We start from the raw sequence: 21,652 nt of genomic DNA, 5'->3' as shown, positions 1-21,652 counted from the left end.
GACATAAATATCCTTTGTCTGACTATGTTTCCTGATTTTTAGTTCAAGGGAAAGTGCCTATTAGCATATAATGTCAAAATTTTGCTATATATTTTTAACCCAACTGACATAAAAGATGAAATGTGATTGCTTTCAGTAGGTGAGAGAAGTGAAATTAGTACTTATTTGTAATGATTGTCTCTCTTGTGGAGGTTGTTTGTGCGTGTAGAGTATCATTATTTTGGTTTCCAGAAGTATTTAAACATTTAAAAATATATATCTATAGAATTATATCTTTTTATTTTCTTTATATTTTTCAGAAAAAGTGTACATTTCTTCTTTACATGCATATTTGTTACTTTATGTTTTTATAAAGTTTACAAAATTAGTAATGAAAATATTCTTTGAAGTGAAACAGACACAGAATGTGTATTTGACAATAATATACCACTACTACTATTAAAGGAGAAAAAAAGTAATAATTTATTTAGTGAGATTTAGTTAGAGTTAAGTGGAATTTATATTGAATTCACTGTGAAAATTTATTTGTAAGTAAAAATTAAAATTCAGTGTTCTGCCTGAAACATATGGAAAATATAATGTATTTTATATATTGATGCCATTTGTAACCAAAGACAGATTTATGTTTTCCTTCCCAATCTGTCTATGTCTTATTTCCTTTTCTTGTCTTACCACATAGCAAGGTCTTGCAGTACAATGTTGAAAAGGAGTGGTGAGAGGGGACATCCTGCTTTGTATCTGATCTTAATGGGGAAACTTTGAGTTTTTCGTTGCTAAGTATGAAGTTAGGTGTAGTTTTTTTATGGGTAGTCTTTATCAAGTTGAGAAAGTTCCCCTTTATTCCTAGTTTCCTGAGAGTTTTTATCATGAATGGGTGTTCCATTGTATCAAATGCTTTTTCTGCATCTATTGATGTGAACATGTGATTTTTCTTTTTTAGCTTGTTGATGGGGTAGATGATGCATTCCATTAAATGATTTTCAGAGCTTGAGCTGCATACTTTGGATAAATTCCATTTGGTTGTGGTGTATAATTATTTTTATCTTTTTTGGATTCAATTTGCTAATATTTTGTTGAGGATTTTTGCATGTATGGTCATGGGAAATACTGGTCTGTAGTCTTCTTTACTTACTATGACTTTGTTTGGTTTTGGTATGAGTGATGCTGACCTCAGAATAAGCTAGGAAATAGTTCCTCTGCTTCTATCCTCTGAAAGAGTTGCAGAGAATTGGTATAGTTTTTTTTTTCATAAGTGTTCAGTAGAATTCACCAGTGAACCCATCTAGGCCTGGTGCTTTCTGTTTTGGAAAATTTTAATTCCTGATTCAATTTATTTAATAGATACTGGTATATTTAAAATGTCTGTTTCTTCTTGTGTGACATTTGGCAGACTGTGTCTTTCAAAGAATGATTTTTTTTCATCTAGGTTTTCAAATCTGTGGGCATAGAATTGTTCATAGTATACTTTATTATTCTTTTAATTTCTGTGGGATTTATAGTTAAGTCTCTTCTTTCATTACTTAATATTAGTATTTCATCTTGTTCATTTTTTTGTTAGCCTGACCTACAGGCTAAAAATATTAATATTTTTAAAGTACCAGCTTTTGTTTCTAACAGTTTTCTCTACTGATTACCTGTTTTCAGTTTCTTTGATTTGTACTCTTAATTCTTATTATTTCTTCTTCTGCTTCCTCTTTATTCTTAAATTTACTCTTATTTTTCTAGTTTCCTAAGGTGGAAATTAATTAATTAATTAATCCATCCTTAACAGAGACACTAGGGATTGAACCAAGGACCTTGGGCACACCAAGCCCGCCCTCTGAGCTATACCCCTACCCTCTCTAAGGTGGAAATTTAGATTACTGATTTTAAATTTTTTCTAATATGCATTATAGAGGTCTGAGCACCCAATTTCAGCGTGTGGAGGTGTGGTTTCCCCTTACACCACCAAGAAATTCTCTGTGACACCAGCTGGGTATCCTATAATTTGACTTAATTCTGACACTCAAATCTGACATAGCATCAGATTCAACAGGTTAAAAGCTCAGTCTCATAAGACTGGTCCTCCTCACTTTAGATACCAGTTGCAAGTCCAGGTTATCACCTGCGCTTCTGACTGACTGCCTATAGAATGGGGGTTCCAGTAACCTCTTCCTTAGACTTGAGGTTCCAGTTGCAAGTCCAGGTTGTTACCTGTACTTGTGACTGACTGGCTATAAGAAGGGGGTTCCCACTACCCCCCTCTTTAGGTTCAGTTACTTTGCTGGAGTGGCTCATAGAGTATAGAGAAATATTTTACTTACTGGATTTCTAGTTTATTGTAAAAGGATATGGTAAAGACCACAGTTGAACATCCAGATGGAAGAGATACATAAGTCAAGTTATGGGGAGAGGGCAGGGAACGTCCATGTTCTCTCCAGGTACACCATCTTTCTAGTGCCTCTATATATTCGCAGACCTAGATCTCCCAACCATGTCTGGTTTTTTTTTTTTTTTTTTTTTAATTTTTATGGTGGCCTCATTACATGGGCATGGCTGATTAAACCATAGTCCACTGGTAACTGGACCCAATCTTCAGCCCTTCTCCCCTCCCTGGAGGTAGATGTGCGGATAGTGGGGCTGGACTGAAAGTTTCAACCCTGTAAGTATATGGTTAGCTGTTCCAAAAGTCACTTCATTAACATGGCAAAAGACTTTTATTGCTCTTGTCCCTTAGGAAATTTCAGGGGTTTTAGGATATCTGTGCCAGAAATGGGGACCAGGAGCAATTATGTGTATTTCTTATTATAAATCACTATATATCACAACATTCAGTGCTATAAATTTCCCAGCAATTATTCCTTTCATATTATTTCACACATTTTTATAAGGTGTGTTTTCATTTTCATTTCATTCAAAACATTTTAATATTTATTGAGAATTCTTCTGTGACCCATGTGTTATTTATCAGTACACTACTATACTTGTCCATCTCTGAGGGAGATACTGAAATCTCCAACTGTGATAGTGATTTCATCTATTTCTCCTTAAATTTAGAGCAATTTTTACCTTACATAGTTTGATGCTCTGTTGTTAGGTATATACACTTTAGGAATTGTTATGTCTTCTTGGAAAATTGACTCCTTTATAATTATGTAATGCTGTTCTTAATCTATTGATGACTTTATATTTAAAGTGAGTTTCTTGACAATAGGTGGGTTGTGTTATTTGGTCCACTCTGCACTCTGAGAATTTCTCTCTTTGAATTGGTGCATTTAGACAGTGACATTCAAATTGATTATAAATATAATTGGATTAATATCTACCTTTTTTTTTCTCATTTTCTATTTATTGCCTTGCTCTTTGAGCATTTTATATAATTCCATTTTCTCTCTCTCAGCATAATCAGTTGTACTTTTCCCCCCAGTTTTTAAGGTGTTTTCACGGAGTTTCCAACTAATTCAAATCTACTATCAAATAACACTATACACTTAAAGTAGTAAGAGTACTTTATACTAGCAAAATAATCCTAATTGGAGTATGCATATATTGTTGTGATCACCTATTTGTTCTTGTAACCTGTCTCTATTTTTCTTTGAAACTTTGAACTTCTTAGGTGTTGGGGATTTACATCACTACATTTCTAAAGTTCTCATGTGTGCATGGTTACTATAGTGGTACTGTCACTTGTAACATGTTCAAAAAGCCTTTGTAAAAAGATTTCGATATTTAGAGCATTGTAAGTGATTGTTGGCTGGGGTTAAATTACAAACTAGTAGCCTTTGAGAGATATTTCTCTTACAGTGGAGCCTTTTAATAAATATCTATTGGTTATTTATAGAGAACCACGAATAGAGCTGATCAAAAGACTGTCAAAATATGTAAATACTGATAAATGCTATATTCCAAAACATAATGATGTCATAAAAGATGTGGAATTAATTCCTTTACGTGTACAAATTTTAAAATTTCATTTCCTTCTTAAGACAAATTTTGACACATTTCAGTCACAATTTTATAAATGTCTATTTTTTGACTATAATATATTTTGTTAGAAATGAAATAGGCTGATAAAACGTAAACTCTATTACCAGATAAAGGAAAGTATAAACGTATAATAGCCTGACTAAATTTTAATAGGGCCTTTAGAAAATGTCCTTAAGTAGTCATGACAGTGGTAGCAATTCAGTTATGAGTCTGCCTGTCTCCTCATCAGGCTGAAAGAAAAGGTAGAAATTACTGAGGAGAGATTTTATGGCTAAGGGAGGCTTAGTAATTTCATGTGCTACCCAGTGTATTTCATCTGTCCTCACATTTTACTGTACTGCATTTCACTGTTTTCCTTATTTGACTCTGCAGATAAATGTATTTTACTTATTTCGGCATGTATCTCCACTTGATGTCGGAAATGATGAATGTGACAGTTTGTGTATTAGGGTTTATTGCATAGGTAGGCAGTTAGGCAGTGGTGTTTTCAGATAGCATCTTCAGAAATACATTGTCTAAAAGTGACAGCTAAATGTACCCGCAGTTAGAAACTTTTGGTTTAGACCTTTCTAATTTTGAACTGTGAAGGAATTTAACTCTTCTAACTTATTGTGAGATATTTTTGAACGTCACTGGAAATTAATTAGGTTGAGAATGAAATTATCTTGAGTATGGACCTGAGTTGATTTCTTTTACAGTTTTATTACTGCTATGACCACTCTGATCTTGGAAGAGTTTGTAGTGAAAGAAAGAGCAAAGAAACTGGAATTAGATAGAATTATATCATTTTAGCAAGATTTCAGTGTTTCTCAATACTAAATTACTAAATTAAGTTACCTAAGAGTTGAAACCTTATGAAAAAGTCAGAAAAAATTCCCGCTTGACTGGTACTTTAAACCTTATTGGAATTTAATCTATTCCTTAATTTATTCTGACAATTATTTTGCCTGTAATGTTTCTTGAGAGATTAAAAACACCCTTATATAAGAGGAGTTGTTGAATTTCAGGAGGAATCTTCGAGTTTTGCATTATTAATTCCATCCTTTTAAATATATTTAAACAGCCCATCTAGCTGAGGTAGTTTGTTTGTTTCAGTACAAACCAAATTGAAAAGCCAGTTTCTGTACTCAAAGAGCTGCCTTTGAACTGAATGTAGGTTATATTTTCAATCTTAATCATTTCGGTTGTAACTTAGGTCTGTCTTTATGATATTTTGCACCTTTAAATAATAAAATACCTCAAAGATAATAAAACTTTTGGGATCACATTACATGAGTTATCTCCATTAGTTGTTTTTAAAAAATAAGTATTGGACAAATTGAAATGGATTAATTTATATTACTATTAAGTCAAAATCTATATTTACATAAATTTTAATGGATCCTAAATGTACTACGTATTTTTCCATTAGGAACAAAAATGAATCATGTTCATACACAGTTATTAAATATTCTCAGGTATTTGTGGGCCAAGACTACTGTGGTAATTCTTTAATAATATGGACCAGAAAGCTCTGGAGAGATCATAAATATGCTAAGTCATTAGAGGTAATATTATATTATTTCCTTCCTTAAGGTCTAGCCCTTTATTAGTATGATATTTGAAATAAATATTATTTCTTAATTTAATTGAAGCTTATGAAGAATTGGAAGATGGTAATTATTTTGAAGAAATAATCCTATAGATCATTAGTGTCATTTTCCTTAAAAGGAGGCAGGATTAAAAACCCTTAACCCTTCCTGAAGTAGAATTGCTACTTACAGAACATATGTTATAGTACTGTCTATTGAAAAGTTTAGCAATTTTACTAATGAGATAAAAATCAGTATACATTTTGTCTTTTAAGTAGAATATTCTGGTGAAAATCCGTTTCTAGGTATTGCTATACTTTTCAAGAGAATGTTCTATGTTGTGTATACTAGTTTGGGCTGATACAGATACTTGCTTTTTGGTTTATCCTATATATTTAGATCCTCTGCAGATGAACTGATGTGTCTAGACAGGAAGTGGTATGTAGGAGATATAGGAATGGGCTGAAGTATCCTTTATATTTGCCTTTGTATCTAGGGGAGTTGGAAATAGGCAAGAATGGAGAGAAATTTTGTATGGCAGTACACAGAATTTTGCAAGTTTATTGTGAGCCCTGCAGCAATCCGATGCATTTTAGTTACTGGTAAGTTTGTTAAATTATGTTTGAAAATGTACCTCTTCGAAGATGGCCATCTATTTACTATTAAGTCCACCATGTCAAATATACCTATTTTTAAAGATTTTTTGAAAAGATGTAGTATTGCTATTGCATTGGGTTTAGGTATATATTAAAAATACTTTGTTAGTGATTTTTTGTAGTTAAAATTGAGTGAAATTAACATTATATGGATAGTCGTATATTAATATTTTAGAACAATAAAATTAATATTTCTGATTGTGCAATGGAACTCCACTGTGTTTAGAAGTCTGAGTTAATTCATTAGATATTGAGAAAGAGCAGTCCTTCTGACATAAAAGAATAAGAAAATCCACAGCATCTTTGTCATTTTGTATGGTTCTACACAGGAGGGTAATTTATTGTAAGAAAAATTATTTTTTTTCATGGACTATAGGGACCATAGCATTTCTAGTCTTTGTTTTGGGCAGTGCTGATGTTTAGGAGTTTTAGTCATCTTTCCCCCTAAATCACTAACTCAGGTGTAGGTAAGAATTCCGTGAACAGCTTAGGAAATTGTGTAATCTCTATGCAGTAGTTTTCTTTATTCTTTTCAGACATTTAGGTGAAAGTATTATGTGTAATAGTGTTGAAGCAGTTATTTGTGGAGTGGCTTTGACTATTGATATAATTCATGTAAAATGAACTAGATTGCTTAATAGCTGTTCTTACTTACAGAAACATTTAAAAAAAAATCCCAAGGCATTCCTTGGTAGTTGTGTTTTTCTTCTAAATGTCTATCTTTGACTTTGAGACAAAGTAAAAGAGTATCATTGATTTGCAATACTAGCTTACTGGGGTTTATTTTGTGGTTCAAAGATATACGGCCAGTTAATATAATTGAATTTTAGTTTCTTGTAATGAAATACTTTATTTACAGATATATACTATATTTTTCTAGCTGATATCATGTAATCCATTAAGCTATCAGTTTTTATAATAATAAGGATGATGCTAATTTTCCTGTTGATTCTTTTAATGAGAATATTTCTGATTTGAACATGAATAGCTGCATTATCGGAGAAAAGTGTTGTCAATCCTATTGAAACCTGAAGAGCTAGTATACTTTCGGAAAATAGAATAGTGTTAGATTCCTTTTAAGCCTTAATAATTTTCAGGTTTTTCTCATTACCAGATTTTCTTAATTTCATATAGAGATGAGTGCATTTAAAATGTATTCAGAAGTTTATGTGAATGTAAATAGACAGTTTGGGGTACATTATAACGCAGAATAAATGGATATTATTTTAATTGTTGAAGAAGTCTGACTTATCGTCACTTATTGTTACAAACTACAGTAAGCTTCTACAGCGAAGGACTATATATTTTCTTAATGAGGAATGCTGTCATGTATCAATTCTGCTGGTTGAAAATTGTTCTATGTAATTTTGTGAAGTAATATTTTAAAAGCTTAATGTAATGCAGTCATTTATTTTTCTTTTGTTTCTTCCTTTATTCAACAGACATATCAAGTACTTTATCTTTGGCACATATCTTTGCTTGCTTTTATGTGTTTGTGTATACATTGTGTAATTAATTGCCACTTTTTATTTCAGTATTACATAAATCATCTTATTTTCTTCGCTCTCATGAACTTTTCTGAGGGCATATATGGACATAAGTAACATGTTGCATATTTCTCTGGATATTTAAATATATATGTTGTTTTTAAAACATAGGTCTAAATGAAAAGTTTATTTAAAAAATAAATGTATTCTTCCAAAGCAATATTTAAATATATGTACATATTTAAAATTTTCTAAGATACCGTGTTCTTCAAAAGAATGTTATGATAATCTTTATTGTGGAGAGGTACAATATTTGTGGGTATGTTTCTTATGTTAGGTTTACTTGAAGCAGGGAATATGTATGCAGAGGTAAACTTTGATGTTTTACCTTGGAATATTAAAAAAACTCTACAGTTATGTTTCTATATAATGTGTAATTTTAACGAGATAAAACTATTTTTCTCCTGCTTGTGAGAAAATACATTCTTGCATAATAAGTCATGATAGCAAAATAGCATTTAGATTTGAGTATGGTTGTTACGTTTTGGGATAATAAAATACTGAAGTGAAACACTATGTTTATGACAATATTTGATGATTACATAATGGAATTATCTGTACTTTACATGCAGTGCTACTCTTTTGGCATTCCTGGTTGAACTACTTAAAAGTTCAGTAGCCATGCAAGAACAGATGCTGGGTGGAAAAGGCTTTTTAGTCATTGGCTACTTACTTGAAAAGGTAAGTGATATGTATTGATGATTTTTTGTGTAGCCTTCACAGATAGACATCTGACAATTACTAATTATATTTTTTCCATGGTTTCCCTTTCCATTGACTGTGCAGAGGCCACGTTGTTGGTTAAGGCACAGATATTTTTGTATTATGCACTTGGACTATGTGTAGACATTGAACTATATTGAGTGTTTGAAATCTGTATAATTAAGAAATGTTTAGTAAAAACAGAAAGTAAAGAAAAATTATTTTATTTATTTTTTTCAAAGTTGTATTTTCTCTTCTTTTTTCAAATTGTTTCTTTACTATCTTTATACTTAAACTAAGTTTCTTCCAAATTTTATGAATTTTAGTTTGAATGGATTTAATTTGTTTTAGCTCTATTTTTTCAGTTAATACGTAAAAAAATCTGAATTTGTAGCAACAGAAACATTTTTTACTTTGTATCTGATTTTGATATATTTGAATATTTAAAATGGCTTTTTTTCTAGTCAATACATAGTGTAAACAATACACATTAGATCACTTTAATTTTTCCCATGTTGTGTCATTATGCCCTGTTATTTTAATGACCTTCTTTGCTTTAGTCTCAACTATATACCATTATGGTAATGAGTGCTGGATTTCTGATTATGGTATTATTGAGAGTTTGGTTGTATCATGTAATTTCCTTCAAAAATTAAAGTGAGATTTCATTAATAAAAGTGTTTTTTTTCCTAAAGAAATATCTATCACGATCATTAGTGCTCCCAAACCTCTTCTTATCAGTTAACTCTTTTAACATTCAGCTGCTCTGTAAATGGAACTATTTGACAAATAATAGAAGTCCCTGAGACCTCAAATAAGAGGAATAAACTTATTTTTGGGAAATAAAATTTAGAGGGCTTTTGGAGATAATTTTTCCCCTCAGATTGTTCTACATTTGAAATTCCTCTAACTCGTCTTCTCTTGAAACAAGTACTTTTCTTTCTTGAAGGATTGGTGATTGAGGAGTGGTAGATTAGTAAGTAGATCAATGATAGGCAGCATTTCTTAATTGAGATATTTTCTCAGCAGCGTTACTAAGATTTTCATTAAGGCTATCTGGTTTATTTTTTTTTTAATCATGAAAAACTTTTCCTATTATATCTAGAATATTAAGAATTAGTTAGAAGAGTTATGTTAAATTATATTTTACATGAATTAGATATTATGAAATACCTTTGTAACGCTGCTGTGCATGACAAGATAGCTATCCAGAACTACCTCCTGAATGTACTTTTCATCAATTTACCGAGGATTTACCAGCATAATTCTAAAGTGGAAATTCTTTTACACTTTCTGTGCTGGCATGTTTTTATTTGTCTTGGGTAGATACCTATGAATTGATTTGTTAGGGCCTACTGTACCTCTGTGTTTATCCATTTGAGAAACTGCCACATGTTTTCCAAAGCAGCTCTATCATTTTACATTCCCATCAGCAGTGTATGAAGCTTCCAGTCTTTTCATAGTCTTGGCAACCCTTGTTGTTACCTGTTTTTTTTTTTTTCCAGCTGCTCTAGTGGGTATCAATGGTTTATCATTTTTGTATTTCACATCTGTAATGTCTAATGATGTTGAGCATCTTTTCATGTGCTTATTGGCTATTTATGTAGTTTTTGAGAAATGTTTATTAAGAAGACCATTTTAAAAAATTGGGATATGTCTTTTTATTATTGAGTTGTAGGAGATTCTTATTTTATATACTGATCCTTTATTAGATATATGATTTGCCAAGACAGTCTTCCATTCTGTGAATTACATTATACCTTAATTTTCATTTCCCTGATGACAAATTAGGTTGAGCATTTTCATGTATTTGTTGTCCTTTGCCTGTGTTCTTTTGCTACATACCTGTTTGGAGCATTTGCCCTTTTTCATTTAGGTTGTCTGTCATTTTCACTGAGTAGTCTTCCTTGATTCCTGGGAATTCTGTATGTATTCTGGATATGAGTCCTTTATTGGGGATGTATCACAAATGTCTTTTTCTGTGACTTGCCATTTCACTCTCTATCTTAACGGTGTTTTTTGATGAACAGAAATCCTTAATTTTAATGTAGGTCAAATTTTCAGTTTATTTTATGATTAGTCCATTTTAGATTCGTATGTATTCCCAAAGCCATCAGTCTGTTCTACTTTTTCCTCAAAATTTTGTTACATTTTTCACATTTAAATTTACAGTTCTCCTGAAACTGAATTTTGTGTATAGCATGAGGTATAAGAATCAAAGGGCTTTTTTTACGGTGTATATTTATCTAGCTAACCTAGTATCATTTACCAAAAAGATTATTTTCTACCACACCTGTATCTAATCTAATCTTTATCATGAATCAGGTCACCATATATAAGTGGGATCATTTCCAGAATCTGTTACAGGTTTTCTTTTTCCTATTTCTGAAGCAATACAACACTGTCTTAATTTGTATAGCTTTTTAGTACATGTGGCTATCTCATAGTGTCTCATCTAGCTGTATTGTTCTTCAAGATTGCCTTGGGTGTTTTTTGGTCCTTACATTATGTTGATATCTTTATACTGAATCTTCTAATTTATGCACTTAGTATATATCCTTCTATTTGTTTAGGTCTCTTTGTTAGTCTTCTGTATAAGAAATTCTCTGTCTTTTTGTTGGATTTATTCCTAGATACTTGAAGTTTTAAAATTTTTAATTTTTAATTTGTCATTGGTACATAGAAATACATTTTGTGCTTATATTGACCTTTTATATACCAGTTTTACTATTTTATTAATTCTACTAGTTTGTAGATTCTTCAGAAATTTTTCTTTGTGAAAAGGCATACCATCTGAGAATTATTTTTTCCTTTCTCATATTTATTCTTTTAATGTCTTTTTCCTTGACTTACTGCACTAAGACTTCCAATATAGTGTGTAATATAAATTGTAATATTGGGCATCCCTGTCTTGTTCCAGATCTTATGGGCAAAGTCTTCAATAAAAGACAAAGGTATAATATATGTTGTAGATTACTTTTTGTATATTTTAAAAATCATATAAAGAATCTATTTCAAGTTTGCTAAGTGTTTTATCAGTATAAACAGATGCTGAATTTTATCAAATGCTTTTTCTACTTTGAGATAATTATTATACTTCTACATTTTTTCCTTAGTTTAATGAGTTATATTAATTGATTTTTGAAATTAAGTATTCTTATATTCCTGGAATCCTGTGTAGTCTGAGATCCATTTCCATTCTAATCAGGCTTTCATCCTTATACTTCCCTTAAAATGGCTTACGTCAGTGTCACTAATAGCCTTCACAGTCTTAAATCTTATGATTCTCAAGTCTTCATCTTATTTGACCTTGTAACAACATTTTAGTTTAACATTCTTTCCTTCTTGAAATACTTTTTTCAGTTGTATTTTGTGACAACATTCTTTCTTTGCTTTCTTCCTGTTTCCTTGGCCTTGTTTTATTCTCTCCTAGTAGTTTTTCTCTTCTTTCTAAATTCTAAAGACTGCTGGAAACCTTTTCACTTTTCTGTTTACACTTTAATTGAGCTTAGCATTTCCTTAGCTTTCCTTATTTTGTAAATACTACTTATCAAATGTGTATCTCCAACTACAACCTCTCCTTTGAATTTCAGTCCCCATATTTGGCCCCACTTGGATGTCTAATAAGCTTCACAGATCTAAATTATCTAAGCTGCTGCCTTTGATTTTCCTCTTAAATCTTACACCCCTTAGTCTTCTCTCTCTTAGATACTAACATTACCATCCAACAAGTAGTTCAGACCAAAAATGTTCATTCTTTTTGACTCTTCTTTTTCACACACTAAATTCATACTGGCAGCAAATTATGTTGTCTTAGTATCAAGACATATCCACGATCAATGACTGCTTCCTGCTTACTACTCCTTTCTATACTGTTACCATCTTTGTTCAAGCAATCATTATCTTTCACCACTAGTTACCCATAGTCCATTTTTCACTTGCAGTCAGACTAGTCCTCTGAAGATGTTTCAAATCTTACTAATCCATCCTTCTCAAAGTAAATTTATAAGTCTCTTACTTATGACATCATCTCTTACCATTCTCATTCGTTCTTTCTCTGTTTCAGCCATATTGACCATACAAAGGCCTCTTTGCAGGCCTTTCCCTTAAAAACTAAAATTGTAAGCATGTGCTCATCTCGGGACTTTTGCATTTCTTTCTGTAGCTGTGGTCACTCTTTCTGTAGTTAGCCACATGGCTTGATTCTGCATTTCATTCAGGATTTTGTTTATGACATCTTATAAAAGAAGTCTTCCTTGATCACTCTAAATAAAATAGTACTCCTTTGATAACCATCAATGACTGTCTCCCTACTTTGCTAATTTTTTACAGCACCAGTCTGACATTTTTTACTTGTTATTGCCTCCTTCCACTTGAATTTAGCCTCAGCTTCAAGAAAACAGAGACCATATTTTTTCTCTTACCTTATTGCTTTATCTTCAGCACCTAAAAGTGTGCCTCCTTCAATAAATGTTTGTTAAATTGAATTAAATAAATGAAAAGCACTTGCATTTTTATCTGATTACATAGAAAGAATACCTTTTTCATTTTTCTCAGATTAATGTCCACAGATTTTTATTTCTAAATAATCATCTGCCAGGTAAATATTATAGATAAGGTTCCATTTTTTATTTTATCATCAACTAAAAACAAGTTAATGGTTAACTGTCACTTAGCTTTATCTCCTTGTCTTAGAAGATGTAAATTAGTTACCAAAAAGGTAGTCTAATGAGTGGCCTCCTTATTCATCACATTTAGATTGTTTCATGAAAAACTCTTAAGGTATTTTTGTTTTGTTTTATTTTGCCAGAATGTGAGTTTGAAAAAAAAGTTAGAGGTAATTGAATGCATTTATTATTTGTTATTGTGGTTAACAAAAATTTGATTCAAAGAGCTTAAACATTAAGGAATCATGCTTGCTAATGTAACTGGAGGTCTAGCCATAGGTGGCTTATCATTTGTAGCCCTGGTAGGAAACAGGTGCCACATTCAAACTTGGTTATCGAGAAGAGTTTGATGCAAGGCTCTTTAAAAAGTTGTGACCGTTAAGGGAAATTAGCAAAGTCTGAAGAGATGAGAGGAGTGAATGTTTAGCATAACTCATATAGAAAGTTATTGTAACTACAGGAGAAGTGTGGTCTTTAATAAAAGAATACAGTGTATTGACCTGAAGGGGTGAAACCAGGGAAATGAACCACAAACATCATTTTCTTCCTATCCTTTAATTTCCCGCTGGAGTTTCCAACTAGTCAAACCCAACTGGAAGCCAGTAGACAAGGGAGTCTCCCCAGCACAGAAATAGGATGGGAAAGATTGGAAAGTGGAACGGTGCCGTCAGGAAAACATATCTAGTGAGTTGGACTTCAGGGTTTGGTTGTCTGAGTCTCAGTTATATCATTAGAGACCCAGGTTTTCTTTTTTCAATATCTCTGCTCTGCTGTCTGCAGTTATGATTTTTTGCTATAGCTACTATCCTTTGCGGTTACATACAAGCTTGCCAGGTGGATTTGATTCTATAAGCCTTCATATCCAGATGGAAACAGAGAGCGTCTTTCTCCCAATTACTGAACAAGGTCCTTCCCTCCAACTTGATTGATTAGCTTAGGTCTTGGCCTACTTTGAACCAACTGTTGTCATGAAAAGTTTGATGATGGTCTTTGAACTAATTGCTGTCTGCCTCTGCCCTCCCCTGCCAGAGAACAACAGTACCCATAAGTTACTCACATTGGGTTAGGCTCTTTGGACCTCAATCTTGGTGTCCTGGGAGGAGCAAAATGGATAATGAAGATCAGCTACTTTTAGATATAACTCTACTAATTAAAATTTCCCACACTTTGCTTAATATATAATGCATGTTCTCTCTCTCTCTCTCTCCACACACACACACACACACACACACATACTGAATTCTATAGAAAACATTTCTAATAAAAATGAGTATTTCTGGCAATGCATTCTATTGTGGGCTGCTCTAAGTATGGGAAAGACTTCTTTTTACTGAGTAACAATTTCTCTCTGTAAAATCCATTGCTCCTTTTTGGTTTAGTTACTTCAGGAGTAGATGTTATATATAATTGTTTTTTCTAGCTTTTCAGATTCTACTTCCAAATATGTTTAGTTGTACCTTATATAGTACTTTTTGCAAATTATGTACTGTTATCACACAAAGTAATGTCATACAGTTTAAATTCCATAGCTTACACTTTACAGATTTATAAATGTAAGTTGTCCAAGTATAAATTTCTTTTGAAAATGACTTTACTTGAAAAAATGAAACCAAATATCAAAATAAAAAATATTTTAAAGCAGTCACAGTAAACACATGAAAACAGAAATGAACATCCTTCTCTCATTCGCTTCTAATCTGAGTTTTGTCTTACCTCTTCTGTTCTTACTCTATTCTTGAATTTGACATGAATTCAGTTCAACACTTACTGAGGATTTATGGATAAAAGATGAATAAGATAGTGTCCTTTTTCATATCATGAAAGAAAGGTATGTGAGCAACTAACAGTAATACAAAGCAGAAGGAATAAGTGCTACATACTTACAGGTAAAAGTGACATACTATTGAAGTGAACATCCACTTTATGCCTGGTAGGATTTTGAGTTGGCCAATTAAAAAAACAATTTTAGAAAAACATTTCCTGAAGATCAATTTTAGAATTAAAAATTGTTAACCAACAGCATTAAATGCTATGAAAAATGGGAATTTTTTAGTAATATGGAAGCCCTCATGTGATGACTCTAGCATATTTTTCAGTAATATGGAGAAAGTTAAAAACTTGTTTCCAGATTATGAATTACTTCCTGAAATGAATGTGTCAATAATGGTCAGTCTGATTTTATATCGCTTTTGTTTACAAACACATTACAATTTTTATAGGCTAAAATCTGATCTATAACACTATTTAGGAACAAGTTCTAACTGTTCTATTTCTCGGTTTTAAGCATGAAAGTAGAATGTATTATACAATGTTCTTGAAATCATTATTACTGAATAAAAATAGAATGTATAAGATAAGCTATATGAAATCATAACTGGTGAAGGAGCTGGTTGAAGGTTTAAATAACCCGTGCTCTCTTATTTAATTTTATTCTCCTATCCATAAATAAAATATTTTAGAATTTATAAGTATTATTTTTCACTAAAGTTCCTTTAAAGTGAGGGCCCTATCTGCTTTTTTTAGCTCAAACATTTGTCTTTGTCTCCTGTCCCCCTTTTAATAACAGCTATTTGTTAGCATCATTTCCTCCATCTTAGGAAATTTTCATGTGAAGTTATGATCTAAGGCTTGGTTTGAATTTTGTAGGACTGTTGCATATCTACTCACCATCATGTTTTGTCAGACACACAGCTGCTAGCACAAAATCATTGCCAGCCTTATCATACTTCAAACTAGTTAAGTGCTACCTTCTCAGTAAAACCTTAAAAAGTCTAAAGGTTAAAAACCACCTTTCCACAGATTTTCTATCCACTTCGTGTTCTTTTTATGCACTTACCATATTTAATATGTTACATATTTTGCCTTTTTATTTATTTGCTGTAATTCTCTACTGTCTCTTCACTTAGAATGTCAGTTCTACCAAGACAGGATTTTTTTTCCTCAGTTTTGTTTAACTGCTCTTTTTACAATGCCAAGGAGAGTACGTGGCAAATACTAAGTGCCCAACATGCATATTTTCTGAGGGACTAAATGAAAAGCATTGAACTCTGCCTTTAAAGAAAAGGAAATGGATGTGAGGGTTTTACAAGTTGAAGGAGCATGATAGAGAAAGGCGGTGAAGCAGCCTGGTGTGCACATGAAATTGGCCCAAAGAAGTATTTTGTTTGACTCAGTGAAAAGTGTTTTAGTTTTGAATTTTATTTCCTTTAAGTACCTTAGGCAGGCCTCACTACTCTTTATTGTCTCCTGCCCTAATTCATGCATTATTGTTAACCACTTGCATATCGTAGTCATTTGAGTTTGTGACCCCTTATGTGGAGGTATGTAAATGCGTGGCACGTGTAGGTCAATTTTATTGCGTTGCCCTTGTTACGAGCATGATGAATGTAAGCAGGTCATATGGGAAATAAAATTGGTAAGACAACTTAGTCCCTTTTGGATCTTAATTCATCCTATACTGATATTTGGACTTCAATCCATGGATCTTGGAGATAAAGATGTGATGTTACCTGTGCTTTAGGGTTGAGTGGTAGGTGATTCTTTACCCTAGGGAGGATGGTGATACTACAAAAAGATCACTAGCTAACAAAAAAGAAATTTTTCATAGGAAGATATATTTGAATTGCTAGTTTTTACAAAGAGCATTTCCACTATAATATTTTCTCTGAAATTATACGCTAGGGTAACATTGTCTAGTTAAATATAATGCAAGCCTAATATGTCATTTAAAATTTTCTGATAAGAAATAACAGATGAAATCAATTTTGATCATGTACTTTATTTAAACTAGTATATCCAAAATATTATCACTTCAACATAAACTTAACAACAAAAAGAATAGTAGATATTTTGCATTATTTTTTTTCATTCGAAACCTTAAAAATCCAGTGCATCCACACTTACAGCACATATCACTTAGGACTAGCTCCATGTCAAGGGCCCAGTAGCCACCTATGGCTAGTGGCTACTGTATGGGACAGTGCAGCTTGAAGGTTTGGTTTGAATTTTGGGAAATCTGTTGTTTATCTAACTACCATTGATGATAGGTTATATATTGGTGATGGTAGTTGAAAATTCTTGATGAGAGTACTTAGCTTAGAGATAGGGTTATATAAAGCTGTAGAAGCATAAAAATATAATCTAGGGAGAGTGTATTTATGAAGAGAAGGCCAAAGAAATAATCTTCAGTAGTTTCCATCTTTTAAACAAAAGATGCTGAAGAGTAATATGAGGGTCATGAATGCCAAGGGAGGCAGTATTTCCCGGAGAGTGAGATCTGCTTTTTCAAATAATGGATTTGAAAGGCCGGGGAGGTTTTATGCGAAGCCAGATGCATTGCGTTCATCCCTGTGAAACTCAATTTTATCTTTTGCAAGAAAGGTTTTATTGGAATGGTAGGGTCACTTTATTTTCACTTTGGTTTAGAGCTAATGAAAGCACTTCTCTTTCCCTAGTTCTGTGTGTGTGTGTGTTATCATGATAGTAATTCCACTCCATTTTAATTTTCTTTGTCTAAGATCTTACTTGTTAGTAAATTTCTACACAAATGAAATGAAATTATTTTTATTTGCAACTTATTTTATTTCTTTAGCTTGAGTTGAGAGTGGCGTTATTTAACCTGAGTTATTTATCTGCAGTTGTCCTCGAAAGAACTTCAAATAATAAACTAACATTTAGAGAACTATCTTAAAATTCTAGGTTTCTAAATCTAATTAAATTTTGAATAGCAAAGAAAGTATAGAATGTTCTATTCTCTATTTATAGTATTAAGAAAGGTGTTATGACAAATTTGTATGTACTTATTCTAAGTCAGCAGTTTTACAGTTTGATAATCTGTATATTTCCAGCTGGAATTTCTGTTTTCTTTCTTTAGTCATCAAGAGTTCATATAACTAGAGCTGTCCTGGAGCAATTTTTATCCTTTGCAAAATACCTTGATGGTTTATCTCATGGAGCACCTTTGCTGAAGCAGCTTTGTGATCACATTTTATTCAACCCAGCCATCTGGATACATACACCTGCAAAGGTATACACTTTATTATCATTCATTTCATATTAGTGTAATGTTATAAATTATACATATAAGTTCTAGATATTAGACCTAGATTATACAGTAGAAAACATTTGGGGAGGTAATAGCTCAGTGGTAGAGTACATGCTTAGCTTGCACAAGGTCCAGAGATCAAACCACAGTACCCCCATAAATATAAGTAATTAAATAAATATATTACAAACCTAATTGCCCCTCGAAAAAGGAAAAAAAAAGAAAAATTTAAAAAAAGAAAATATTTGGATTTTTCAGTTCTTTTGATAGTCAACCAGAATGCCTTTTAAATAAACCAAATACTATTAATAGAAATATCTAGGGTCTATTTGTTCAAAGTATTCTTTCTTTGTATAATAAATTTTGTTGCAGAACCAAAAAAAAAAAAGCAGTTGTATTAGGCCGTACCAAAATACAAAATGGTAAATATGTAAATATTAAAATAAAATGAAACTATAGTTAAAAATTGTTTCCTTATGGAGTGATGAGGAAGTTCTGGAACTAGATAGTGGTAATGGTTGCTCATAAAAAGGAAAAAAAAAAGTTGAAGCCTTATTTCTTACCTTATACAAAAGTGAACCCCATTTAAATTTAAGACCTAAATTTGAAAAGTTAAAAACTGTAAAACTAATAGGAGAAATTGTTGAAAGATATCTTTGCAGTTTGGGGATAGTCAAAAAGTTCTTAAATATGACCTTCAAAACCTTTCTATTTAGGGGAAACAATTAATGCATTTGATGATATCAAAATGAAAGATTTTGTTAAATGACCTTCAGAGATAATGTTAATAAACAGATGATAGGTTAGGAGGTGCTTTTTACAATGTCAAAAATTATCAGGACAAAAGGGAAACATTGAGTATGAACGCTAAATTAGACCTTAGCATTGTGAAAGAGTTAAATTGACTGAGTGGAGGAATTGTATTATGGTCTATGTAGGAGAATGTCATTATTCTTAGGATATTTACACTGAAGTATTCAGTAGTAAAGTGTCTGAATGTCAGCAACTTCCTTTGAAACATTTCATCAGAATATATTTATACAACTATATATAATATCATAGAAATAAAGCAGATATGGAAAAATATTAACAGTTGGTAAATTTGTTATGATGTAAACAATTTTTTTGTTAGTCTGAAAATTTTCAGAATAAAAAGTTGGAGAAAATATCAATAAATAAAATTCATAATAGACAAGGAACTCTTGAAAATCAACTCTAAAACGGTAAAAAATAATTGGATGTAATGACTGCATTCTGAAGTCATTAGATGTGATTCATACCTTTCCAAGAAAGAGAATCTGGTACACTGGTTATTAAATAAAGGAAAAGAGAAAATAATAGATAACTAGTTAGATTATGATAATTGTCATTATTATGGCTGAAAAATTGCTTGTATTGTGAATATAGAGTTTATATCATGATATGTAGAAGTATTTGTCTTAAAATAAATATATACATACATTTTTTTCTAAATATCAACAAAATTTTTATTATTTTGCATACCTAAATTTAGACCTTTTATATTCTGGAAGAAGTCAATAATGAGGGACATTTTTTATGAATTTGAGCTGCCATATAATCTTCAAATCTCCCACATAACCTTGGTTAGATAATATTTAAGTTTTACTTTTAAACAAAGTTTGTCATAGTAATTGTGCTAAAACTCAAACTTGAAATTTGTTCACTCTTTAAACAAGGTGTTTAAACTTGCCTTCTGTTTATTTACATGGTTAGATTCTGATACTGTGGCAATAGATTAAGAAGATCTGAAATTACATAAACTTGTAGGATCTATGACAACAGTATATTCTAAGTATGATGTAGCTGACTAACATTAAGTTCTGTTCCTTTGAACTGCTGCACTGTGCTTTGATTAATCTCTTTAGTCTAGTTGGCCTTTTAAATAATTTGATATATCAGATACTTCAATGGAATTATTGAATCATTTAAATTATTTTATTAATAATTATTAGATTACCTTTATTAAAATAAATTTTATTATAATGTGTTGATTGTAGATTATTTTTAATGCAAATAACATTTAGTAAGTAGTTATTTTTAATCTCATAATAAATGATTCTCGGCCTTTAATAATTTGCATTTAAATTAGAATAGAAGGTATATTTGTAATATAAACACTTCAGGCATTTTAACTTTATTTTAATGCTTTGTTCATATTCTGTATTAGGTTCAACTTTCCCTGTACACTTATTTGTCTGCTGAATTTATTGGAACTGCTACCATTTACACCACTATACGCAGAGTAGGAACAGTATTACAGCTAATGCACACACTAAAATATTATTACTGGGTCATTAATCCTGCTGACAGTAGTGGCATTACACCCAAAGGTTTAGGTAAGTACAATACTTCTTACACTGTACTGTGATTGCTCTGTATCCTGAGTGCTATTACAGTGAACAGATGTGCATGGTTATGAAATTAACTCTGACCTGTTGTCTTTCTTATGTAGTAGACTGGTATATTGAGAATTTATTGTGGTGAAGAAGCTTATACCTTTGGTATTAAATTATTTTTTGGAATAAAGGTAGGTAAAATAAATAGCCTATATGGTTGTTGTGATTCAGGAAGATAACATAATATTAAAAACAGATGAATGATGTTGATCATAGCCAATGTGTTCTAATACAGTTGTTTAAACATTTTGGGATTGTTTCCTTTCTTTATATGTTTTCCCTAAACTTTACTCTTTGTTCCAAGTGTAGTAGAATCTAATTTAATTCTTCAAAGTAGTGTGTTGTTTTAAAAATATTGCCAGTTTTCCTAATTATTTGAGCATGTATTCATATAAAATAAAATAATATAGAAGAAAAAATTATTCATTACCCAAACCCCAGGAACAGTTACTATTACAAGTTTGGTGTATGTGCTTCTCCTATTCTTTGTTGCATAAACATGTGAAATATTTAAACTCTTTCACAGAATTTAAATTTTCTTGTTTTCTTCTTGTGTTTTTTTCCTCAGCTCTACATAGTAATCTAAGAGGATATACCATTTACATGTTTCTAAAGTTTTGATTCTATAAATAATGCAGTGATCTATTCCTTTGTAATTATTCACCTCATCTTTGATTTGTTTACAATTACTGAGAAATGGCTTCATGACAAATATTGTGAATTTTTTCAGAAATACTGTACTAGCTTACAGTTTTCCCCAGCAGTACATTAGGGTGCTTTTCTCAGCATACTCATAATAGCATTGAAAATTACAATTTCATAAAAATTTTTTTGATAAGGAAAAATCAAATTTCACTATTTTAGTATTCACTTATTATTACTTTTATGTCTTTCATTTTATCAATGTGACTTTAAAATTGTGTTATTTACACTCAAATCTATATTCTGTCATTTATGGCTTTTTCCTTTGCTTGTATTTATTCACTTATTTATTTAAATTTTTTATTGAAGTATAGTCAGTTTACAGTGTTACATCAGTTTCTGGTGTACAGCATGATAGTTCAGTCATACATATACATACA

The 21,652-nt window shown here is 31.4% G+C and overlaps 1 protein-coding gene across 6 annotated transcripts in view; it reads left to right on the top strand.

The window, feature by feature from the left end:
• The window catches only part of NBEA (neurobeachin), a 536,299-nt gene that overhangs the window by 100,926 nt on the left and 413,721 nt on the right, over positions 1-21,652 (top strand). For all 6 annotated transcript variants that reach the window (XM_031465874.2, XM_064493205.1, XM_064493203.1 and 3 more), the window contains exons 11-13: positions 8,313-8,421; positions 17,983-18,135; positions 20,342-20,510. In XM_031465874.2, the coding sequence (XP_031321734.2) occupies positions 8,313-8,421; positions 17,983-18,135; positions 20,342-20,510 (431 nt within the window). The remainder of the gene's footprint in view (positions 1-8,312; positions 8,422-17,982; positions 18,136-20,341; positions 20,511-21,652) is intronic.

The sequence above is a fragment of the Camelus dromedarius genome, chromosome 13 (assembly GCF_036321535.1).
Source record: "Camelus dromedarius isolate mCamDro1 chromosome 13, mCamDro1.pat, whole genome shotgun sequence".
Classification (NCBI taxonomy): domain Eukaryota; kingdom Metazoa; phylum Chordata; class Mammalia; order Artiodactyla; family Camelidae; genus Camelus; species Camelus dromedarius.
Note: the sequence above shows the minus strand (reverse complement) of the source record. Positions and strands in the feature narration are given on the sequence as shown.